This window comes from Convolutriloba macropyga, chromosome 3 (genome assembly GCF_964194025.1).
Source record: "Convolutriloba macropyga chromosome 3, txConMacr16.3, whole genome shotgun sequence".
NCBI lineage: Eukaryota > Metazoa > Xenacoelomorpha > Acoela > Convolutidae > Convolutriloba > Convolutriloba macropyga.
The window spans coordinates 33,221,195-33,247,056 of record NC_134470.1 but is presented as its reverse complement, the minus strand read 5'-3'; the positions used below and the strand labels follow the sequence as shown (position 1 = coordinate 33,247,056).

Genomic DNA, 25,862 nt, shown 5'->3' with positions numbered 1-25,862 from the left:
TAAAATGATTTTTACGCTTTTTCCGAAACTTAATTTCAATTTCACTTGCACTTGGATGTAATACCCATCTAATTGCTTCGTCCATGCTGGGAATGCTTTCAAGGCAGTTCAATTTCTCGGAAACAAAAACCAGACTTGGGAATTAAAAACTCCAATCGGATGTCTAAAAGTTACTATTTTTCTAGTATTAATCCAGATCTCATTTGAATTAAGCAAATATACTGTTCAGGTCATTTTGAGCATTGTTATGCATTGTCTCCTCCTACACTCTATGGTGTTTTCATTGGCCGGGGTTTAAACTAGGGTGACGAAAACGAACGTTCAATTTCAGGGTGCTGTGAACAGATTTTCATGGAAGTTTTATTTTAACAATTGAGGAAACGAATATGATCATTCCTTTGAAAACATTCCTTTTTGTTGCAGTTTTTAGATAAGAGTAGTTTTGGCAAATTACATGTTTAGTTTCGCTAGAAAATTTCTCTTTTTGCATGGTGAAGTAAAAAAAGTGAATTGAGCGTAATATTGCCAGTTTGAAAAACACAATTAGAATATTGTGTAACAACGCTGATTCTGAATGTTACTAGGGTTTAGGATTAGATCATGTGGCCAAAAATGCTAATGATCAGCTACCTAAATAGCCGTGGACAGCAAACACATAGTTCCATGCCAGACTGGTGCTTTCATTGCTATTGCACAGTTAATATCTGCATTAAATTTTTTTTTGAAATTCGACATTCGTTCGCCTAAATGATAATGCTCAAGAAATGAGAAAATCACAAAGCAAATAAAATGTTTTCTTCATAGCTTTGCTGAACGTTTCAAGTGTTTATAGTCTCCACGTTCTGTTTCTGTATGGTGGCTTTAGCGTAAACAATTTCAATTGTGAATGTTCACCTTCAAACTCCTATCATTTTTCTCAGGGAATACATTTTTCGATAAATTGTGATAATGTTCTTTGATAAAAACCAAAAAATGTCAAAAAGTCTTATTGTGTTAATAGCGGTAGCAAACCTCTGCCATGAGCAGTTTTCAATTTGCCTCAATTCCGCATGATTTGTGCTGAAGAATCGTCTTCTGCCTGCTGATTTGGGAATGTTTTTTGTCGCTAGTCTCTATACCCAAGATTGGATTTGGGCCCTGTGGCTCATTGGGCGTCCCAACTACATCTGTCCCGAGTACATCCTCGAATAGATTTTCTGTTGATCCAAACGGAGTACCTGGAACAGAGCAGACGTAGCAGACGTGAACCCTGTTTTTTCATTCAAACTGTGTGATTAGTCCAAAATGAAGTGTCATTATCTTACGAACGTCAATAGGTGATAAGTTCCGGTGAGCGAAAGGCTTTTTGAGAGTCCAGTTATGGTTTTATAAACCTAATCTGCATAAAAATTTTAAAATCTCAAATAAATACAACCTACCTAGTCCAGAAGGCCGCACAAAAACGACGCAAGAAATATTCGGTATGTTTGGATTAGAACGTAAGAAATCGTCGGTTTTTTTAAAATTTATTGTGTAGTCAAATATTATGCTAACTTTCTAAACGCAGCTTTAAAAGTACCTCTTGGAGACAATTTTTTTTGAGATAAAGAGAAAACTCGTCGACTATTCTCTTTTTTACATTTATAAGACTAGTTGAACATTTGTGATTTTTTGTTTGCTTTTCAAGTTAAAAATTTAACAGACTAGATGAACATTGATGAAGATTCAGTTCTCTGTAAATTACAGTCACTGAGTATTGATATGGGATTTAAAGAATAAGAGATCATCATGAGAAATCAAGCACTAGCTATGTCGTTTGCAATCGATTTCCTGTGACTTGCAACCAAGCAGACCGACAGTTTTCTAGGTTTAAAATCAAAAATACCAAATGTAATAAACAAAACATAATCTAGGCAACTAAGCATATCGACCATTTCCTGCAATTACAAAACCGAGCATAAAGAAAATACCGAAGAAAAAAGCCTAAAGGCTTTTGTTGTTTTTGTCTAACTAAAGCCAAACATTCGTTTGTTTTTCTTACAATTATAAAAAACGATTTCTGAACTAAAGTTAATTCAATGCGGCATTAGACTAAAACTGAGAAAAAATTGTCAACGTCGAAAGTTTTGCTTGCAAACTTGTTCTCTGTCATCGTTTAATTCAGAGCAATGAATTATTATCAATTTTTTGATCAACCGACAATCGTCTTTTGCGCAACCAACAGTTCGTCAAATCATGGGTCGATGGAAAGTCTTTTTTTATGTTTCTTTTTTTTTTCATGAACTTAATTGGTTTTCATTTAACGGATTCAGCAAACTTCTTCATTACACTTCTGCTATGCTGAATTTTTTCCTGGTTGTAAAAAAAAAACTATGGAATTGAATTGACAAAACTCTTCACCTATTTTACTATGCCGAAAAAATTTAAAACCCTCAAATTGTGATCGAAAGTTTAATTAACTCCGGCTACAGCTAAATTAAATACAGTGGAAATCAATTTTTGTGAGGTAAATATAAGAAATTTTTTTATATCCTTTTATGTTGTTGCAAACTAAAGTATTGTCTAGATAGAAATCAAACGACGCCTCACAAGTTAGCAAATTATAACTGTTGCCATTTTTTCAAATAACAGAAAATTAACAGATCAAAAATTTTAGTCCCTGTCGATTTAGAGAAAAACTTTTAGATTTTTAAATAGTTTTTTTAGTGTTTCTCTCCTAAATTCCTGTTTTTGATCAACATATACTTTTCTAAGTTTGATTGTTAGATTAATGTTTTTTTTTCGATTGTTAGATGCTCGAAAGCTCGGAATTTTAAAAAAGAGCAATTATTGGTTGAATCTTCGTTTCTCATTAAATAAAGAGGTTTTATTAATTGGAAGAAGACATAATTTAAAGTTATTTTGTGCGTTTTCAAGAAGGAAAAAGATTACATATTTTTTGTCTTCGGTCGCGGAAAACAATTTTTTAAATCGACATCAATGTTTAAACAGGTTTAAAAACGATAAATATGTATGGAAAAAAAATTTGGTTAAAATATGACGATTTCTGTTGATAAAATGATAGTTTCGAGTGTTGACGACAATACTGTGAGGCAAAAATTCAACAGTCTTTGGTTCAGGAAGTGAAGTTTGATTTTTGTATAGTGACATGTAGACCTGTTTACGTTGTACAAGGCAAGTTTAATTTAATCCTATGGTTGTAACTGTTTCACATTTTCAAAACGATTAGTTGGAACATTATGTTGAAACTCGCATTACCTACCCTCCTTATTTGTAATACTGGCCAACTGGCGTTCTTGAGAAAATTTTATTTCCCGTTCTGATTGGTTTTAAGATGGGAGGTGTATGCTGAGACAAATCGAATAAATGCACGAATCCGATAGATGTTTATGTAGATTAACAAAAACTTCGCATAATTTCACATAGATGCCAAATTTTTTTTCAAAAACTAAAACGTGAAAGCTTGAAAGCTTGCGAATGCTTGAGTGATACTTAATAAAATTGATAGCTCATGCGTATTAGGCAAACTGCAAGAATTTAATTTAAAATACCTACAATAAACATTAAATACAATTGTATGTTAAATTGAAAGCTTACAGTTGGCTGATTTTGTGGAAGACTGCTTCCTCTTTTCCCACTTGCGTCGCTCTCCAATGTCGTTCGTGAGGGTGGACGACTTGGGTTTCGCCTCACTGTCATTTGCAGTCCGAGCTGTCATCGGAACCACTCCAAGCAAGTCTCTTTCTGCGAAAAGTAAACATAAACAAACTGTCAATGATTCAATATCATTAACCATAAACGCATTTTGTAACCCACAACTTATAAGCTGATGGTTGATTGCATCAGATAAAATTAAACGATGACAAGGACAAGAAACAAAATTAAGTTTGATCATGATGTTTAAAGTTAAATCAACATAAGAAAAACTCACCCGGATGGCCTAAAATTAAAATGAAAGACATTTAATTTATTATCTGCATTGAGTTACTTTTTAAGTTCCTAAATGTTTGCACAGCCATCTTTATAGCTAAGCAATATGGCGACTATTGTTCAAAAGAAAAAATTGTTTGCTTACAAAAATTTAATGAATTTATACAACTGTTTTCTGCACAAATTTATGGATCTTCGCATTTATTCTGGCTTTTCCAAACCCCTCATTTTTCGGCAGTCTGTTTGCACCCCCAAAGATCAGGCAGTGGGGAAGAGAAGAAGATGGCTTCTTCAAAACCCAAAGAGTAATTTCCTGCAAAAAGAAATAGCTTTTTAGTGGGAAATAATTATAGTTTTCGTGGAAATAATTTAACTACATAACAAATGTTTTATACTACAGGATCGATCAAGTACCTACCGGCTCCACTGTATTTCTCGATCTCACACATCTCTTTTGGGTCTTTGGACATGGTCCTGGATCTTGGCTTGGGTGTCTGTATATTCTTCTTAAACAGAACAGGTTCGTCTTGGTCATCTAACTTGTGTTGAATCGACCGCACCTGAAAAGGGCGTATAAATTTGGTTAATCCAAACAAATTGTGTCAGTTTAACCATCACATTCATTATTATTAAATAGAACCTTTAAACTCTTAATAAGTCTTCTCTCTTTTTCCTATATGAAATCTTTGTTCTAGGGTCTGGCGACCAAACGAAGAATAACCCCGTGCTCTGATTGTAATAGAAATAACCCCCAAGTGAAATGAGCCACCACGTTACCATTGAACTTCAGTTGCGGTTATTTGTTCGGCGGTGATAGTTTCATATCAAGTCCCATACTAAAAGCGCAGCTTTTTAACATTCTAGTGGTTTTTCTTTGGGGGTGTATTTACTATCTAAAATTAGGCGGTTTCTCCGTAACCTCTTTCCGAAACGGGTCTAACCTCAAAGGGGTCATTTGAGAGGGTAGTTTTGCGTGGCTTTGGTTTCCCTGGCTCTGAAACTATCGTTGGGTTCCGATAGCCACATGAGTCGAGTCTACGGTCAATTTCAGCTAAAATCGACACATTAAAAACTTTGGCGAGAAGTACGCAAATTTTTGCTGTTTTCTCTAGGGTTTCGTTCGAGAACAACGCCCACTCTTAAAACAACTGGACTCCTAAACAACAATTTTAGCAAATCGTTTGTTATGCAAACTATGTTCGAACTATGTTCGCTCAGCTATAAACCTCCTTTAGGTTACTACGAACTATGTGACGGCATACGTTAATGATAAGACATACAAAAACTCACAGCTATCGTGAAGTAATAATAAAACTTTTTGCCTGTGCGTAATCGCAGCGGAGGAGCATTAGGTTTTTTGTCTGCAGTGTATTAACAGTAGCTTTCATATGTCTATTTTCTATTATTCCCCGCATCTCATTTTTGTGAGCATGAATGCTCTTTTCTAGTGACTATGGCCACTTTTTAACGTCTGAAACTTTAACTTGGTACCATCATTGCAGCCAAGATCGGCCAAGCTATGGTTTGTCGTTAAGTTATAGATCACCCTCACACAGACAGCTTCACCGAGGCAGGAGATCGAACTATCGATTATGGGCGTGTCAATTACACAACTTACCTCTCGGCAATCACGCAAAACTGTTGGTTACTCTGAAGAATGTGCCAGTTACTTTCGTTTACCTAAATTGCTATCACTATAGTTATCGTGGCTATAAAAAGAGCCATAGACTTTTCAAGTTCATTCAAAACAACTTTAAATACCACAGGAAACGACTCTATCAACCTTATTTCTACCAATGTAACGGCTAGCAACCTTATCCAAATGTGCGGATTCTACAAAATTTCTACGTGGTATATGAAAACTCTCGTTTCCAAGCTTTGCAGATATTGTATTGAATAATATGTCCTTACCTAAAAGCTAGTGACAAAATGGATTTTCCCTTCAGTCAACCTTTTCTTCCAACCGCAATAAAGATCAAAATAAGTGCCAGTAGAGTGCTTTTCTTCCAATATGACACACTTTTTCGATAGTTAAGACTGGAATATAGCACTTAACACAAATTACCCTCTTTTTAGGGGTGCATTAAGGTTGTAACTTTTGACTCGGCTGGATGAGTTAGATTAGAGCTGATTTTTTCTGGATGAGTCCAATCATAGCTCTTCATTGTAACAGCTTCTGGACACAATTGCAAACCGTATACTCAATCACATAAAGTACTATACACGTCCTGCAAAATTTCATTTATGTTCTTGCTATGGTAAATTTTCGATACATGCAGGTTGTATTGTAGCGCTTTTTCCCTATATGATAAATTTATGGTTAACGCTTTTTCTTATACAAGACAATTTATCTTAAAAACAACTTTTTTTTCAATCTCGACCTTGAATAGGTTTTCAACCAGCAATTTGAGGGAGCCAATTGAAATTTTGAGCAAATAGAAATTGATGACAAGTTAGTCTTACGCCCTGCTAAAACGAGAGAGAATGGTAACATGGATCCTGTTTCGATCAGTCTAAAGTTGTTACACGTCATTCTACAATTTCTTTGCATTTTTTCCTTATTGTAATTTGTGTGATTTTTTGGTATACCGAGGCTATACGGTGTAAAAAAGGTTTGGTTATGCCTGATTATCGTCGAGATCAGTCTCACCATTGATGCACAATCAAACCAGAGATCTTTATGACAGATCAGAGATCGCGGATGTTTATTACTACAAAATTATTTCTAAGTTTTGTGAATGGCTCGATATGAATGAGAGAAAACTCTAACCTATTTCCTGTTTGAGGACCTCTTCCATCCGATACATGTCATACTCGTCAACTCTCAATCTCAAGTGTCTGCTTGTGACGGGAGAATGGTAGTCAGTGTCATCAATTCCATATCCCCTTCCATTTCTGCTGACGTCATTCAAGACTCCAGCACGTGCTGCTCGTGGAGAGGAATCAGTACACGCTTCTACAGCACAAATAGTTGCCTAGATATTTATATCTTTTACTAGACCCCGATCGTTAGAACGCTCAATGGATAACCATTACGTGACAAATGACCAAGCAATCGGTTTTACATACTCGGTTTTGCCGAGGTTTTCATTATTCATGTTTTAAGATTAGAGTTGTAAGCGTGCGCGGAAACGAGTGAAACGAGGCTAATTGAATTCAAATTTCCTTAAAATTACCAAACAGCACTTTTCATAAAAACAATTAAGTCTTAGAATTTGGTCTCAAGTAATTACTAATAGGATTCGGGCAATAAAGTTTACGGCTTATTGCATACTCTAAATGGTTTTGTTTCCACAAAACACAAAAATTTATTAAAATTTGTCTGTTCGGAACAACGTTATGAAAAAAAAATTAACCGAGTTATAAAGCTTGGCTTGGCAGTTTTAAAAAAGAAGGTAACGCTGGTTCATAAGAAGACGGCTAGAATTCCATGTCTGGGTTTCCAAGAGAAAGAAGATGGAGTCATAGGTGTCTCCATTTAAATTAAAATGCAAGATTATTCTATTTTCCGAGACAAAGTTTTGACAACAGAAACACAAGAAATATTTTTCTTGGCCAACTTTTAGAACTGCTTCAATTTTCTCCTGACGCAAATGTCCTAAACGTATTTATGTGTACATCAAAATTGCTCCTCAATAACACCAATAGAAAATTGGGCCAAGTACAGGTACAAAAATAGTCTACGAGTAAACTACCTAATCAGTATTTCCTTTTTCTCAAAGAGAAAAATGAAACCTGAATGCACAGTAAACAAGTGACAATTGAAGTTCTATCATCAGTCAACAAAAAACGAAAAAAAAACAATACACCCTTGTTGCAAAAAATTCACTCAGGATATAAGGTGACACAAAGAACGTCATATGTAAAAGTGGCATAGTAAACAATACTCCATTCGAAAATTTGACGAAAACATTTTCATCGTTTGCTGAGTGCAGGAGAAACATTAGAGGAGATATCGTTTTTTGATCACAAGTATTTGGTAGCTGAAACTCCTGATTGAATATGCTGAGGAAAAAGCTCTGCCCAAAATGAAACGTTTAAATATTGGTTCGAATTTACTATCAATTTTAATTTTCCATTGTCTTCATTTGACTCAATTGATAATATTGTCGACTCCTTTTACCATAAATTAGAACTAGCATCTTCTTTTGCAATTCCACTGAAAACTTCTAGAAGAACCAATGCGCTGTTTTACTTGTCCTCCAACTGTATCCATTTAGAAAACAAACTGAGAACAGCTTTGAAAAAAATACAAAACGCAGAGACAATGTCACGACTTAGATAAGAGTTATCCATTTCGCTAAATAAAGACAAAAAAAATTCGTTGAATACGCGAGGTCTGGTCAACAAACGATGCATATAATTTGGTGATACAGATAACAAAAGAGCCAGCTCTGCCTAAGAGAATGGTGTACATGGAAAGAAGTTTTTCTGTACAAGAGTATTGCAGAAGGTTTTAACAATTATTTCGTTTCTGTTTTTGTTCAAGACAATTCTGGAGTTGTTTTTCAATTGAATCAAAGTCCAGAAATGTTTCTTGATGATATTCAGTTTAGCAAAGCGGCTCTGAGCGAGAAAATCAAATACATACGTAGTGATGCTAACTCTTTCGATGGAATCAGCCCAAAATTTCTGAAGTCTGCTTTACCGTACATTTCAAATCAAATTTTGTTTATTCAAAGTTGCTGTGTTAGCGAATGTGAGTTTCCCAATTCGTGGAAAAAAGTGCATGTATGACCTGACCCCATTTCAAAAGCGGTAGCAAATTTGATATCCAGAACTACCGACCAATTGTCATGCTTAGTTCCTTGTCACTACTATTTGAGAATATGGGGAATACACGGTTCTCTATCTTTTGGCAACAAAATCTTTGCGTAGAGCAATTTGCTTTAAGGAAAAATTTTTCAACCATCACTCAATTGGTTCTCTACTACAACAGATTTTTAGAGTTACATGAAGCAAACAAAGTGCCAATGACAGTGTATCTAGACATTGCAAAGGCGTTTGATACAATCAATTATAATATCACACTTTCAAAATTTTGTCGAATTGGATTTAATAGTGCTTTATTGAGGCTTTTTGCGTCATATTTAACTGATCGACAGCAGAGAGTTGTAATATCTTGCGAAAAAACGGATTTTCGACCAATCACCAGCGTTGGGCCTCAAGGGTCAATTTCTACAGTTCTTCTTTTTTACGTTTATAAAAATGACCTAACCGAAATAATTGCCAATGATTGCTGTTAATACGCGGATGACACAAAAATTGTCAACACTGTACACAATAAAAAGCAGCTGGAAAAATATATTAACAGTGCTATTGATTGGAGCGAGGAGAATCGGTTAAACTTCAATTTCGATAAGTTTAAAAAACATTTCAATGGAGTCATCTCACAGCAAAGACACTTCAAAGACCTGGGCTGATATTTTTCAAAAAAATTATCATGGGATTATCACTTACGTTTTTTTCTACTAAAAACCAATCAGAAGCTTGCTTATCAACGAAAATCAATTCCAAGTGAAACAGAACTGTCAGTCAAATACAATCTAGTCAAAACATACCCAATATCAACCCTGTTTTATGGATCAAAGGGGGGGTATGCCGGTAAAACTATCGTCAGGCATATGGAAAGGTTTCAGAGAAACAGTTTAAATTGGATACAATCAAAAAGTCATTTTACTTATACAAAAGACAATGACTGTCTTCGATCAGTGAATTTACTTCCAATCACGTATAAAATTGTCTTGTTGGACCTCTTAGTTTCAAACAGAATTTTGACACGAAGACTTCCAACTCAGGCAGAGCAATTTTAAAAAATAGGGAATGACCATCCGAAAAACAGGATCAAACGAGAAGAGGTTTTTACACTCCAACGATTGTAATCGCCAGCTTTGACAATGTAACTTTTTCTACTGAGCTACAAATTTCAACAATTCTGTGTCACTGGCGCGTGATTATCCCAACTATAACCCATATTCAAGTCCCCTCAAATTCAAAAAAGAAGTCTATGAATATCTATTTGAAATATCTAAGAAGGTTTTTTTTACAAATCGTGCCAAATACGGATGGACAGTGTTTTGGGGGAAATCAGATTCAAGCCCAATTAGGGACTCACTAAATTTGGTAAAACCAAATTTAGTGAGGTTCATTATTATTATTATTATTATTATTATTATTATTATTATTATTATTATTATTATTTTTACTATTATTATTATCATTATTATTATTATTATTATTATTATTATTATTATTATTATTATTATTATTATTTTTATTTATTAGTATTATTATTATAAGTTTTAATTTTACTATTATTACTATTTTTATTATTATTATTATTATTATTATTATTATTATTATTATTATTATTATTTTTATTAGAGTTTCTTCCCTTTAACAATTTAAGACTTTATAAGCTTTTTATTTTAATGCTGCTGGAACTTGAATAGCTCTCGCGGCTTTATTTTGGTTCTGTTATTGTCAAGTTAGGGTTTCAGTATTCCTTTCACTGAATTCAATTGTTTTTGCAGAATATTTTTTTTTGCAAATCCTTTGGAATGTTTTCCCTAAATTAGTAAACTTTCGATACATTTTGTAACGGCTGCTTTCCTATCAATGACAAGGAGAGTTTTATACAGCCCAGTTCGTTTTAAGCGGTTTACAAGCTGTCGGGATACTAAGTTGTGCAGTTCGCTTTTATAACTTTATATCCGCTATTCTGTAAATTACCATAGCTTTAAACGTTGCTTTATTAGTCCAAATAAATAATCATTCAGCTTTGTGGAATAATAAAATTCAATTGCTAGAACTGCTCGGTAAGTTCCAATTAAATAATCAAATAATTTTTCTGAGTTCTGATTAATAGCTCGATAATTCAAGTTGGTGCTATTCAAACCAAAATTTTTTATCCCTATGGGTTGCCCACTCTTTATGTTTACAAACGAATCTGAGGGGGTAAAATCGGTTTAGGAATAGAACACAATTCACAGAAAAGAACCCGTTTTTTGCCGTAAGTGGACTTGATTTGTTGGTCAAAACAGTGGTCCTTCGTTAGTCACTGGAGCCGAAATCATAGAGACGACGTGGCATCTAGGTTTTTGGTTTGGAAATGAAAATATATTTTTCACCGCCTACTGCTTTCAACGAACTGATTATTAGTCTATCGTCTGGTCAAAGAAGAGGAATTTTTGTAACTCTAATGTTCAGCTATCAAAGGTTCTTTAATTTCCTTTCTCTCCAGTTACTTTCAAGACCCAATCGATGATAAGTTAAATTACAAGTTTCACAATAGCAAGACACAGTATTTTACTGCTCAAGTAAGAATAAACGGTTAGGCAGACTGGATTTCGTTGTGAAAATAGTTTTCCTAGTTCTTTCAAAGCCAAGCTGACTTCAAATAAAATATCAGGGTTCCGCTTAACCTTGAGAGCCCTTTCCTACGCATAATTATTTGATTCTTCGCAGCAATCTGCGACACACACGCTTAAATTTATTAAGCTTTGAAGTGTGTGAAATCAGACTTTTGCGTATTTTCACGGGCCTTAGTTCTTTCATTTCACTTCTGTATAAGTGGCAGCAGCTGTGGTTTTTTAGAAAGTCAAACTTTGTTGTTATCAGGTGTAAACTATAATTTTAGTATACAGCAGTTTTAGGGACCTTGTTTTGTTAAGATTTCAACCCGGTCAGCCTGTTCGCACGTTTGGGGGCTCTTTTTACCCGCTTAAAGTTGTATTGAATTTAGAAGCAAAATATGTCGACATAAAATTGTTTTAATGAAATGAATGTTTGAGGGAATTATTAATGCTCGGCCTTCACATCACCGGCCCTGTTTTCCATCATGAAAACATCTTTGCTGTTTGGTAACACATGAGCGAGCTTCACCACTGGTTTCTTATAAACTCCGACGTTTGTTCGAACTTTCACTCATCGAATCTCTTCGTCGGACCCTTCGATGGTCTCAGTGACTCGACCCACATTATAATATCCTGGCTTTTCACTGTCTTCGATCGACCAAACTAGATCGCCTTCTGTGAGGTTTTCGTTCGCTGTAGATCGCCATTTTTGCAGATTGATCAACGTTGGCAAATACTCGTTTCGAAATCTGTCCCAAATGAGGTTTGCAGAGGCTTGAGTTTGTCGAAAGAGCTTTCGATGAGCGACAAATTCTTCTGCGCATGGGAGGTATGGTAAGCAAACATTCGTGTTACCAAGCAAGAAGTGATTGGGGTCAGTGCTTCTACGTCATTAACATCTGAACTGACGGGAGTCATCGGTGTCGCATCCAATGTTTGCTCCACAATACACATCGTAGTTGAAAGAACATCTTCTGTGATTGATTTGATCCCCAAGACTACATACATTGCTTTCTTGCAACTTTTCACAAACCGTTCCCATACCCCTCCAAAGTGGGGTGCTGCGGGTGAGTTGAACTTCCATGCAGCAACATACTCTGCAAACTCTCGTTCAGCTCCAACAAAGTTTGTCCCGTTGTCGCTGATGATTGTACTGGGTTTGCCTCTTCGTGCAATAAATCGCATGATTGCATTGAGACAGCTATCCGTGTCTAATTTGGGTACCACCTCTATGTGCACCGCTCTCACAGTTAGATATGTGAACAGACAACACCATTGCTTTTCGTTTCTTCGCGCAATCTTTACAGTGAAAGGAGTAAAGTAGTCAACTCCAACACTTGTAAAGGTGGTTGAAGCATCTAAACGCTCTTCAGGTAGATTTGCCGTCACTGGCGTTATCGTTTGTGCTCTGCCTTTTCTGCAGGTAACTCACTTGTTCTTGACTGATCGTATGGCGTTGCGTATGCCTAGGATCCACATCTATTGCTGAACAATGTTTTTGACGTGCTCTGTGCCTTCGTGTTGATTGTTCTTGTGCTCGTTTCGCAAGAACATTTCAACTGCATGATGTTTCCAATGTATCAATATTGAATTTTTTGCGTTGAAGTCCAAATAACTTTTACCTATTCTGCCTTCGCCACAAATAAGTGCTTCCTCATCCAGGAAAGGTGAGAATTGTAGAATTTTGCTACTTTTTGGGATTTCCTTTTCAGCTTTGAGAGATTTCATCTCTTTACCAAACTGTTCTTGCTGTACTAACTTGAAGATGATTGCTTCTGCCTTTTCTCTTTTATCATTACTGAATAAAAGTGTTGCTGGTTTGTATTTGCTGAATGCGCGCCGTACGTATGCCGTTGTACTTACTATTCTTTTAAAATTAATGCACCGTTCCCACTGAAGAACCGCTTTCTTTTCATCAGCCTGTGTCATGAAGACTGATGAGGGTATCTTCTCTTCATCTGAGGCGAAGACAAGGTTGACTTGTTCTGACCATTCACTCTGTTGTCGTTTTAACCAGGCCGGCCCAATGAGCCACTCACTCCTCCTGCGTTCTTCAATGTTGATCGCTCCCGTGCCAATGTCCGCTGGGTTGTTGATACCGCTCACATTTCTCCCCTGTGAAACATCAGTTGTATCCAATATTTCAGCCACTCGATTGGCCACAAACACTTGCTGTTTGCAATGGGAGCTGTGTATCCACTGCAATACTGTTGCTCAGTCCGACCAAAAACTGCAACATTGGATCTCCATCTCGTGTTCCTTGATTATCTGCTCCTTCAACTGTACTGCCATGACTGCCGCTTGCAATTCCAGCCGTGGTATTGAAAGATGCCTCATCGTTGCCACTCTGCATTTTCCAATTACAAATGCTAAGTCGGCTGATTATTCCATTGATTGGGATCTTAGACAGGCAACTGCAGATATTGTGTGTTCAGATGCCTCAGCAAATACATGAAGTTCCGTTTTGTCCCTCGCCGTAATTAATTATCTTCTATCAATGCATGTTTAAGCTACAATTGGAGGTTTCTCCTTCCACTTAAGGAATTCTTCTTCTTCACCAGGCTCCAATTCAGTGTCCCAATGTTGCCCATTCTTAGTCCAGACGCCTTTCAGAAGTCGTCTCATGTGAACACTGAACGGAGCAAACAATCTGATCCGGTCGAATAATAATCGGGTCGAACGGAGCAAGCAATCCGTTTCTACTACCAACAGTTCTTGGATCTTTCTCATTATTAACACCCCACGGAATTAAGCCCCTCCATTGTGATATAGGTTATGTGACCAATAAGTTTGGGGGCTATAATGGGCAAGACCCCAATTTTTTTTGATAAAGTCAACGACTTTCACTCTTATAAAGTTTTGTAATGATCAGATTCATTTTCCTGTTTACTTACAGTTAAGTTTTCTCCGTTTCCAAGCACAAATTGCAAACTAATCGCGCGATTCTGTGTTCTTGTACATTCACTTACACTCGTTCCTTTAATACGGCGCAAAAATCTTGTTTTTTATACTGATGGAGTTGATGCTCTCATTTGGGCAGATCAGAAAATTGAAATGATCTATATAACTCGTCCTGATCAGCAAGACTTTAGCCACAAGAGCGTAAAAAGCAGACCACTATAGTTGGTTTAGGTGCTGTGTTTCATTTTAATGAAAGAGTTCCGCACAAGATTTCTGGTCAAAAACTGAACGCCAGAAAATCCGAAAATGAATACCCAGGTTGAGGTCCAGACCCAAATTTGCTTCTGATCAGACTTTCCAGACCGAAATTATCTCTGATCAGAATTTCCAGACGGAATTTCACTCTGATCAGACTTTCCAGACCCAAGTGACCTCTGATCAGACTTTCCAGACACAGAAGGTCTCTGACCAGACTTTTCAGACCGAAGGTGTTCTGATCAGACCATCTTCAGACCATGATCAGACCGTAGTGCGCTCGAACTTCCGAAAAGACCCTGTAATTTCGGTCTGGGAACACATGGGTGTGCGCTCGACTGGGTCTGATCAGAAGTCAATTTGGGTCTGGACCTCAACCTGGGTACTTTATGACGATCCTGATGAGAGCATTGAATCAAGCTTTTTTAAAATAGTAATTCCGTCATAAGTGGAACGAAACGAGACACGCGATTCTATGTAATTGTTCTGATTTAAAATAGTGACTTCAAAATGTGACTTCAAAATAGTGACTCAAATATCACAAGTGGATCTTGATTGGGTACGGGACCTAAGAAAGCTTCGTGTTCAGTATCCAAACAATGCTGACTCACCTGACAATACATTCACTAGCTTTGCTGACATAATAGAGAAAATTACGGCAAAATATTTTTCTAAATAGATTGAAAAATATTTAAGTTGAATTGATGTCTGTAATCCACAATACTGCGAAACACTAAACCAAAAATTTAAAATCAATTTTAGATATGAACCAGTTTGATATATTGCCTCTTCTTCCAACGAATCAATATCAATATCTGTCAAATGAAAATAAACATGAGAAACAAATGATTTTTTTTACAAATCAATATATTTCCATAAACAGGAAAAACAAAGTTGAAATTGAACTGTTTGTATGAGCTGTTCAAATCCTGTGAAGATAGTGTCTCCATACAACATGCTACTGCCGTGAAAACAACAAGGAATGGGGATGCGGAAATCTGTTGAACAACAAAACAGTGGATGGTATACAGCAGTATATATATGTATGCGTACACATGGTGCAAACAAGTGTCCCGGGACTGTAGTTTTGCAGTTTAGCAGTAATGTCATTGTCCGTCTTTGAGAAAATGATTTTGAGTATAATATTCACTGGAGCGTTACATTTAGTATCAAGCCGTCTAAATTTTTGTCGCTAAAATTTAGTTATATTGAGGTGATCACATCAAAATGACTAAAAACTTAGAGACCAAAATTTAGATGTTTTGATGCAACGCTCCGCAGTGAACATCTCGAAAAATAATATTTCGAAATATTTTTTCTCTAATTGTTCAAGTGAAGAATAGAGCGTTTAAGTGAAAGCTTAAGCGAGTCTCCTTAACGCGGTTCGAGGTGTCTGCTTAAAACTATGAGAACTGCGGTGAATTGTGTAAATGGTTTTAAGATTTCTGGTCTTTAGCGGAGAAATTTGTGTTTTTACTCATTGGTGTTCAGTTAGTAGCGCTGAAAGAATTTGAGAGTTCACGGCTAAATACCACTCGACAAAGGTCCACGCAAGAGCTCGTCATCTTACAAAAGTTAACTGATTATGTTTCATCATAAAATGATGTGACTCTATATTATTTACAACGAAATACTAAGTTAGTAAGTGACGGGCGCGTGTGGCAGAGTGGAAGAAGACCAGGAGGTCAGAGGTTTTAACCTTGGTATCGGATTTCTTTGTTAGGAGGTTTTCTGTGAAAACTATTAAAAGAAACACCGTTAAAAACCAAACCAAATTCACCGCTACTTAACGGGGAATAACACTCTTTTCGTCAATTATTTGGTATTATTTTAGTATTTTTTTTCGCAAAATGACGACCCGGCAACTGTCGACAATTTAAACCGACAAATGCAAATTGTTCAATTTTAATAATAATAATAATAATAATAATAATAATAATAATAATAATAATAATAATAATAATAATAATAATAATAATAATAATAATAATAAAAACTATAATTATAATAATATTAATAATAATAATAATAATAATAATAATAATAATATTAATAATAATAATAATAATAATAATAATAATAATAATAATAAAAATAATATTGATAATAATAATAATAATAATAATAATAATACTAATAATAATAATAATAATAATAATAATAATAATAATAATAATAATAATAATAATAATAATAATAATAATAATAATAATAATAATAATAATAATAATAATAATAATAATAATAATAATAATAATAATAATAATAATAATAATAATAATAATAATAATAATAATAATAATAATAATAATAATAATAATAATAATAGTAATAACAATAATAATAATATTAATAATAATAATAATAATAATAATAATAATAATAATAATAATAATAATAATAATAATAATAATAATATTAATAATAATAATTGTAATCCCGCGCTATATCGAAGTTGACTGTGACTCCGTCTGGAACTGAGTTCTCTAATGAAAGTTGATTGTCTATTAATGTTGTAGACAATGTCTCCGTATGGAGGTCTCTTTGGACGTTAATTGAAAGATCTATGATTGATAAATCTAATATCTCGATAATACGATTTATATAGCTTGTAGCTTATGACTAAGTGTGAAAACAAGTTGCGCTGTAACACTCTTAACTTAATGGCCACGAACATACGACTTTTCTTGTGCGCTGTAATATTTCGTCTGCAGTTGAGTTCTAACGTGACTCATTAGCAGCTATAACGAGACCTGTCAATCAGGCGTGAAAGTGAGCAAACAGAGTTAACTCCAATAGGAGTTTAGATACGTATGTACAACGAAGTTAATTATATAACATAAGAGTTTAGAAAGAGTTTATAACTAATACTTGTAGATCTTGATTGTGGAGATAACTATGTATATCTGTGTATCACACTTCCCCCTCTGCGGGAAAAATTTCTTGTTAGAAATTTTTGTTGAGCTCCTGGATATCATCGTCGTTTAAGTCTGATATGGAGTCACATTTTGGGGAGGACGGCGGTATTTTGTAGATCGACGAACTGTAGGGGCTATTGTAGATCTCCGCTTGGGGAGGCAGTCTCTGGTCCTCGGAGTTTCTTGTTATCTCTTGGGAGGAGTTTGAAGAGTCAAGATAAATGATTTCGGGGGCCTTTGTTTGGGTCGATGATTGTTCCATCTTTTCAGGTTCGTGTACTTGTGCGGTTGTGGTAGGCCAGGTGTGTTCTCCTTGCGTGGAACGAATTTTGTTGATCATTCTGTCCAGTTTGAATGTACTTTTTGTGAATTCATCTCGATTAGTTCCGTAAGTGTCCGTCTCTCCATGAGGAGTTGGTTCGTAACTAGGAGCGGGGATGATTGAAATTAGCGGCGGCTCGGCTTGAATGTTCTCTCCGTCTGGAGTTGTGGTGTCCATTGGGTAGATAGGTGGGCTGTTTGGACTGGTTCTCATGAAGTCCACTGGGTTGTCACTAGTATGTATCACATGGGGTGGGGTATCAGGGTTGTCCGACTCAATGTAGTGCGTTTGGATGTTGCTTTGATCAGCTTCATTATCAAAATTGAAGATGAGGAACGATCGATTAGATACCTCGGATGGAGGTTGAGCTGTTTTTGATGAGCTGGCTTTACCGGATGACGCGGCGTTAGCAGATTCCATGAGAGCGGCTTGTTGGGCTTTATAGTTGAAGGAATGCTTGGGAGTGGAAGATTTGAACTTTTTCTTGAGCATGGGACTTTGTGGTCGTGGCTGGGTTTTGGATTTCGATTGTTGCCGAGATGGGTTGTGGGTGGCTAGCTTGACCAGCTTGTCTTTTGTCCATTTCGTTTCTGTTTTTGAACGTAGTTTGGGCTGACTTTGTTGTGGTATTTGCTGCACCGGTTTGTCGGGGTGCGTTTTCCCGGGGGAATTCCTTTGGTTGGAGGATTTTGCCTTCTTGATTGCTTTAGCTTCTTCTAAACAGAACTTACGGATTTTTTCTTGGTTACGTCTATATTCTCCTACGGTTTTGCATGCGACCATATGAATTAGTCGTGGTTTTGGTTCCGGGGGTGGTATGGGTATAGTTTCCGTGGCAATGGCAATATCATTCTTCCTAATCACTGTGTTTGTTTTTTCGTTTAGGAGTATCTATGGTTACCGTATGGGGTGTGTACCCGGTTATTGTGCCATCTGGAATTATATTCCATTGGGATGCTAACGTAGGTCTTGGCTCTTTGGCTTTTCTCATTATTGTTTTTCGAGCTATGTTTTTCTTATTATATATTATCTTAGTTGTGTTGTCTCCGATGGAGAAATGTAGTTCTGAAGGCCTGATCTTACGTGTGGGAGTATGGCTGAGAGGGACGTTTTCTGAATCGTCAGAGTCTATCTCTGGTGGAGTTGGGGGGTTTGTCGATTGCGATTTGTACTGGATGTCCAGTTCGTCTTCGGATGTTCCGTCTCGCCTCCACATTTCTTCGTTTGTTCGGGCGTCATGTCTGAGGAGTCTTTTGTCTAAACAATGAAGTTTGAGTTTTTTGTAAGACAGATTATCGACTGATGGCTTAGTTACGATATTTGAGAGTTCAGTACTTGGTTTTTTTCCAAAGTGTGCCTCAAATGGAGTTGTTCTTGTTGTTTTGTTAGGTATTAGTCTTATATTTTCGATGATGTTAGCAAGTCTAGAGCTTAGTGTTTCATTGCTCCAGTTGGGGTCTATGTCTAACACAGCTAATCTTCGTTTTATAGTTTGAATTAATCTTTCAACCATACATGTTCCTCTGTGATCTCCGGCTGGAGCAAAAATTAGTTTTATATTTTTGTTTTTGCAGAAGATTTCAAATTCTTTTGCTTTAAATGCTTGGGCTTGGTCGCATCTTATAGATCTAGGAATGCCATGTTGTTTGCAGTATCGTTCGAGGTAATCTAATGCTGTTTCTGTGTCACAATTGTGGAATGTTTCCGCGTGTGGGTACCTAGATAAGCGGTCAACTGTGACTAGTATGTAGTTATTTTGAGTATTTTCTTTAAATGGTGCCCGCGAAATCCATTTGGATTTCTTGGTTTGGTTCTGTAAGCGGCGGCAATGACCCTAATTGTGATTTGGATATGAGAGGTTTTAAGTTTTTACTTTTGTCCGTACATGATCTGCAAGCTTGCGCTTTCGCGCTTTCGAGTGGATATGAGGCCACCATACCAGTTTAGCTAAGGCTAACATTCCCACTTGTCCTGGGTGCTTGTGATGTATAGCGTCAAGTACTAGTTGTTTTAGTGACTTGGGAATGACCATCCGATTGTCATAAATCAGGCAATTGGTGGGGGTGACCGATAAGTCGCGACGTATTTTATAAAATAAATGGTTGACTTTTTTCAAGTCTTCCCAGTTTTGAGTTGTAACAAGATCAATGATGGGTTTTAGATCTTTGATAGAAGCTCGGGGCAATAAATTCTTCATTGAATACTCTGTTGAGGTTTTCACGATAAAGTGGGGTTGGAGTATTTTCGTAGCTGGGGAATAGTTCTTCATGTTTAGAGTCGTCAATAACGTCTAGGCCCTTGCCTTTATTGGAGTCTAGGCCCTTGCCTTTATTGGAAGTATAATCAGTTTGGGTGCTTGAGTTAATTAAAGTTTTGGGTGTTGACGTAGATTGCTCCATTTGGAGTTTTTTATTTGGGGCACGGAAGCGTTTTTTGATAGGGACTTGAAAAGTTTCTTTGAGTGGATTTTTTCGCGTTGTAGTGGCAATTAGTTTGCTGTTAGATAAATTTGAATTTGGATTGATATGTGAGAATGCAATAGAAGAAGTATAAGGCGACTGATTTCTGAGTTGTTTAAGGCAAAAAGCGTTATTTTGCTCGCTGTTGTTTTGGAGTGGATTAATGACGTCATTAGAATTGACTAGTTTCTTGTCTGCTATGAATTCGCTCGCTCCATTTGGAGTAATGCTATTCTTAATTAGAGCGAATGTTATTTCGTTAATTGTGTTAATGACGAAGTTTTTATCTTCCTCCGATGGAGGGGGGGGGGGCGTTGCCAGATGGATTTCTACTAAGATAATCTGCGAAACCCATATTCTTTCCTGGGACGTGTTCGACCGCAAAATGAAACGGAAGGAGGCGGTCTACCCATCGTGTTAATCGACTTTGATATGTTTTGTTTCCCCTTTTTTTGTTTTAAGGCGGAGAGGAGTGCTTGGTGATCCGTTTGGAGAATGAAGTGTGAGCCGTAAAGTTAATATTTGAAATGTTCCAGATCCCAGACTACTGCTAGTAATTCTAGTTAGTTTGTACTATATCGATCTTCTAAGTTATTAAGAAATCTGCTAGCGTAAGCTACTGGTTTCCATGTGTTACCGTATTTTTGTTCTAGGCATGCGCCTAAGCCTTTTTTTGCTTGCGTCACATCTAACTCTTGTTTGTTTTTCGGTATCGAAGTGTTTGTTTTCTGTAATGTTTTGAATTTGAATTTTTATTTGATTGAAAGCTTCAGTATGTTTTTCGTTCCAGTCCAGTTTGTTTTGTGCTTTTGTGTTAGCCTTTGATAGTAATGGTCTTAGTGGTTCAGATAGTTCTGCTAAATTTGGTAGGAATTTTATTAGGTGGTGGATACAGCCCATGAACGACCGCAGTTGTTTAAGTGTTTTCGGTGGGTCTAGTGCTAGAATTGCCTCACATTTCGGTTTTGAAGGAGTTACTCCGTTTGGAGTAACTTTGAAAACCAACCATGTGATTTCTGGTTTGGCGAACTCACATTTTTGTAGATTTATTGCTAAGTTTTCTTCGTTTAGTTGTTTCATTATTTTGTCTAACTCCGTTTCGTGATCTTGTAGGTTTCCTTTCGTTATTACTAGGATATCGTCTAAGTATGCAAATTTTGTTTTTATATTTTGAAGTGTTTTGTCGATCGTTTCTTGAAACGTCGCTGGCATATCCGTTAGTCCGTAGAATCCATTGATAAACCGGTACGTGCCTGTTGCGCGACCTCCTAGTATATTGAAGTTACAATGTTTTTGTATATTTTCATCTAGAGGGATTTGGCTGTAAGCATATTTGAGGTCTATTTTTGAGAACAGATATTGACCTGGTAGATTTCTCCTTTCGGAGACGTATAGAGCTACAGAGTCTACAAGGTGGTCGATGCTTTGCATTTGGTATTTGTTCTTGTGTAGTGCGTCATTGAGCTTTTTTGAGTCGAGAGCTATTTTTACAATTTTATCTTTTTGGACCGTGATTACAACAGGGCTTATAAAAAGGTCATCAGGACATTTTTCCAATTTGATGATTTGACCGTCGTCGATAAGTTTGTTAAGTTCGTTTTCAACTTTTTCTAGGAGATGTAGGGGTACACTTCGACCTTTGTGTTGCGATGGTGTATAGCTTGCTTTGAATATTGATTGGGCTATATGATTTTTTGACCGGCCTAGTCTTGTACATAGGTGTGGATATTTCTGGAGTATCCACTTTATGATATTTTTCTCCGTTTGGACATTAAGAGTTTGTGAAATTTGCTTACCATTCAGTTTGTTTGCGTTGAGGGTGATCCCTAGTTTAGCCGGTAGATCTCGACCCATGATGTTGTTTGTCTTGTTGTCTACGATTAGTACTTTGCACTGTTTCGCCGACCATGATCCTGACTTTATGTCCAAGTGGAGTACGCCTCGAATTTGGATATTATTGTTGTTGAAGCATCTATACTTTGTAAATTCTTTGTAGGGAAGAATTGTGGCGTTGGGGATTTTCTCTGACAGTTCCATTGCTTTTTCTGTGTTTATAAACGATCTTGGAGAGCCTGTATCGGCCAGCCAATGGAGTTTTTCTTGCATTGTCAACGTTTCCACCCAGAATTCCTCGTCGGAATTTTTGTTCAGGTTGTCGTTTGATTGTTTGTGAAATTCTGTTGGACGTCAATGCGAGTTCATGAACGAGTTCATTTGTAGTGCAGCGTTCGATTCTAGTGTGGGGGTTTCGTTGGTGGAATGTGCGGCACCCTTCTGTTCCCAACGATAGGTAGATGAGGCTTTTGACCTTTAGGTCTGCTTCATCCCATAGAGTGCGGTCTATCATTGGCCCTCTATATTCGATCTGTTTGCACTCATTCTCTCAATCCACCTTTTTTTTCTCATTTCTTTGTTCCCTTTGTCGTTCTTCGTCTTCGGTTTCTCCTTCGAAGGCGTCCTCGTAAGTAGGGAGGGTTGGGTAGAAGAGCTCTTCTCGTGTCGGTTTTAGTTTTAGGAGCTTGTTGACTACGAGATTATCCCTGGCCACTATGGCCATTTTTAGGGTGCCAAACCATGTGCTCCATTCAGATGTGGGGTTTGCGCCCGATTCCCAGAATACTGGGACTCCTAAGGGGGTTTTAGGAATAGATGACTGCGCCATGTAATCCCGCGCTATATCGAAGTTGACTGTGACTCCGTCTGGAACTGAGTTCTCTAATGAAAGTTGATTGTCGATTAATATTGTAGACAATGTCTCCGTATGGAGGTCTCTTTGGACGTTAATTGAAAGATCTATGATTGATAAATCTAATATCTCGATAAAACGATTTATATAGCTTGTAGCTTATGACTAAGTGTGAAAAGAAGTTGCGCTGTAACACTCTTAAATTAATGGCCACGAACATACGACTTTTCTTGAGCGCTGTAATATTTTGTCTGCAGTTGAGTTCTAACGTGACTCATTAGCAGCTATAACGAGACCTGTCAATCAGGCGTGAAAGTGAGGAAACAGAGTTAACTCCAATAGGAGTTTAGATACGTATGTACAACGAAGTTAATTATATAACATAAGAGTTTAGAAAGAGTTTATAACTAATACTTGTAGATTTTGGTTGTGGAGACAACTATGTATATCTCTGTATCACAATAAAAATAATAATAGTAATAATAATAATAATAATAATAATAATAATAATAATAAAAACTATAATTATAATAATATTAATAATAATAATAATAATAATAATAATAATAACAATAATAATAATAATAATAATAATAATAATAATAATAATAATAATAATAATAATAATAATAATAATAATAATAATAATAATAATAATAATAATAATAATAATAATAATAATAATAATAATACTAATACAAGAAAAAATAATAATAATAATAACAATAATAATAATAACAACAATAATATTAATAATAATAATGAATTTTACTAAGCTTGTTTTCACCAAACTTAAAAAGTCCCCAACGGGGCTTGATTTTGAATTCCCTCAAACACTGTCCATCCATATGGGTACAATTTGTAATTAAAATTTTTCTTAGCTAAATCAAATAGATATTCTTTGACTTTTCTTTGGGAGGTCTTGAACATGGGTTATAGTTGGGAAAATCAAGCGCCAATGACATCATATTGTTGAAATTTTTAACTCGATTGAAAAAATTAGATCGGCAACGCTGGCGATTACATTCGTTTGAGTATAAAAATATTTTCTCGTTTGATCGTGATTTCGGATGTCCATTCCTTATTTGCCAAAATTGCCCTGCTTCAAGTGAAAGTTTTCTTGTCAAAATACTGCTTAAAACTAAGAGATCCAAAAAGACAAACTGATATGTGATCGGAAGTTAATTTACTGATCGAAGACAATCATTGTATTCTTTATCAGTGAAAAGACTGTTTGATTGTATCCGTTCTAAACTTTTTTTTGAAGCCTTTTCATTTGCCTGACGATAGTTTTGCTGTCATACCAAACATTTGATCCATAACACAAAATCGATGTTATGTAAGTTTTGACTAGGTTGCCTTTGACAATTTTGTTTCACTTGGAATTGTTTTCTTTAGATAAGCAAGCATCTGATTTGCTTTTAGTAGAACAAGACTTAAGTGATGATCCCATGATAAATTTTCTGGAAAATATATGGCCAAGGGTTTGAAGTGTGTTTCTTGTGAGATGGTTGTTCTTTGTTTTTATTATTCTCTACTGTACTAGTTTAGATGTGATATAACAATCATTTCAGACGCTTGATATTAATTGTACATGTTAATTCCTCATGCATCCTCCTTAGCATTTTTGTGTTATGTAACTGCAGTCAAAAATATTCACTTTAAGGAACTAATGTAACCTGGGTCGATGTTTAGGGGTGAATTTTTGTAAGAAATGCGGTGAAATGCGGTGAAAAAAAACTTTCACCGCGTATTTCTTACAGCTTCTTGCAATGAATGCGGTGAATCGCGGTGAGTTATTTATTTTCAGTGCGTTCTTTGTATTTTTACAAAAAAAATCTTCCCTTCCCGGGTTCGAACTATTTATTGTCACCGCATTCACCGCAATCACCGCATTTCTTAGAAAAATTCACCACATTCACCGCATTTCTTAGAAAAATTTACCCTAAAACCTCGACCCGGGTATACAGTTAAAAATGTAAACCGGTTAAGATAGATGAAGAGCTCTTTAGCGTTTGATTGACCGGCGGGGCAAATTATATTAGAACCCCTTCACCTCCTCTAGGAGGTGAAGGGGTTCGAACCCTTCACCTCCTAGAGGACAGTCTGAGACCTTCACCGTTATCTTACAAAATTTTTACTGTTTCCTTGCTTACAATCAATTTTAATATAGCAGACAAATTGTAATCGGAATGAGAGCTGTCTAGATCACACAAAACTCACAAATCGAGATTTATATGTCTTAATTCAGCATAGAACTTCAATTAGAGAATTGATAAATAGCTGATTACGAATCAGCTGACTTCCTATCGGAGCCTATTTTTGTGCGTGATTGTAATTTCCTGTTATTTTGTTGCTTGATTTCATTTTTCAGATCTATCCAACAATAATCAGGTGACCAGATTATTTATGTCGTTTTTATTGAGTTTTCTAGAAGAAATTGTCCAAGTTAACGACAAAGGAAAGGCCGATTGAGCAACGCAGAGGGACTAAGCTATATGTTTTTGTTAATTACTTTGGTGTCAAAAACTCACCAACTTTTTCAATTCCCTTAAAGTATGTGCAGCCAATAGACAAAAACTTCAAGTATCCAGCGTTCACCAATCAAAGTTAGAGAAATTCAACCCGCGTTTTTTAAAATAAATCTGACACTACATAATGTCAAATAAACAGTGTCAATTTGTTTTGTAAAGGGGTCTTAATGTCCGCCATTTTCTTCTTCCTCGTTGATGAAATTGAAATAATTATATGGGATGCGCTGCAAACGTAATTAAATGTAAATCATTGGGAAGAAAAACAGATTAAGAACACTTTTCTGACAGCAAAAGCGCGGAAACGTTACTTTCCAAGTTTTTTCTTTAAAAACATTAAAATATTTGCAATGAATGCATGATAAGCTTTGAATTATTTTTCCGAGGTTTTTGTTCGTCTTTGTATGCAGATTTGGCAAACATGTGTGTTTTTCAAGTACTAGTTAGTGGTTTTATTGACTCTAACAATAGACAACATTATTCATTGAACAAAATATCATTTGCTCGTCGAGTAACGTAAATATTT

The 25,862-nt window shown here is 36.0% G+C and overlaps 1 protein-coding gene across 1 annotated transcript in view; it reads right to left on the bottom strand.

The window, feature by feature from the left end:
- LOC142336612 (uncharacterized) overlaps positions 1–15,325 on the bottom strand; it is a 102,024-nt gene extending 86,699 nt beyond the window's left edge. Inside the window, exons 1-7 of the mRNA XM_075385523.1 lie at positions 15,032–15,325; positions 6,680–6,865; positions 4,851–4,960; positions 4,328–4,469; positions 3,577–3,723; positions 1,039–1,217; positions 320–335 (exon numbers count right to left, since the gene is read on the bottom strand). Coding sequence (XP_075241638.1) covers positions 320–335; positions 1,039–1,217; positions 3,577–3,723; positions 4,328–4,469; positions 4,851–4,960; positions 6,680–6,865; positions 15,032–15,062 — 811 coding nt within the window. The 5' untranslated portion in view covers positions 15,063–15,325. The remainder of the gene's footprint in view (positions 1–319; positions 336–1,038; positions 1,218–3,576; positions 3,724–4,327; positions 4,470–4,850; positions 4,961–6,679; positions 6,866–15,031) is intronic.
- Between the last annotated feature and the right edge of the window lie 10,537 nt (positions 15,326–25,862).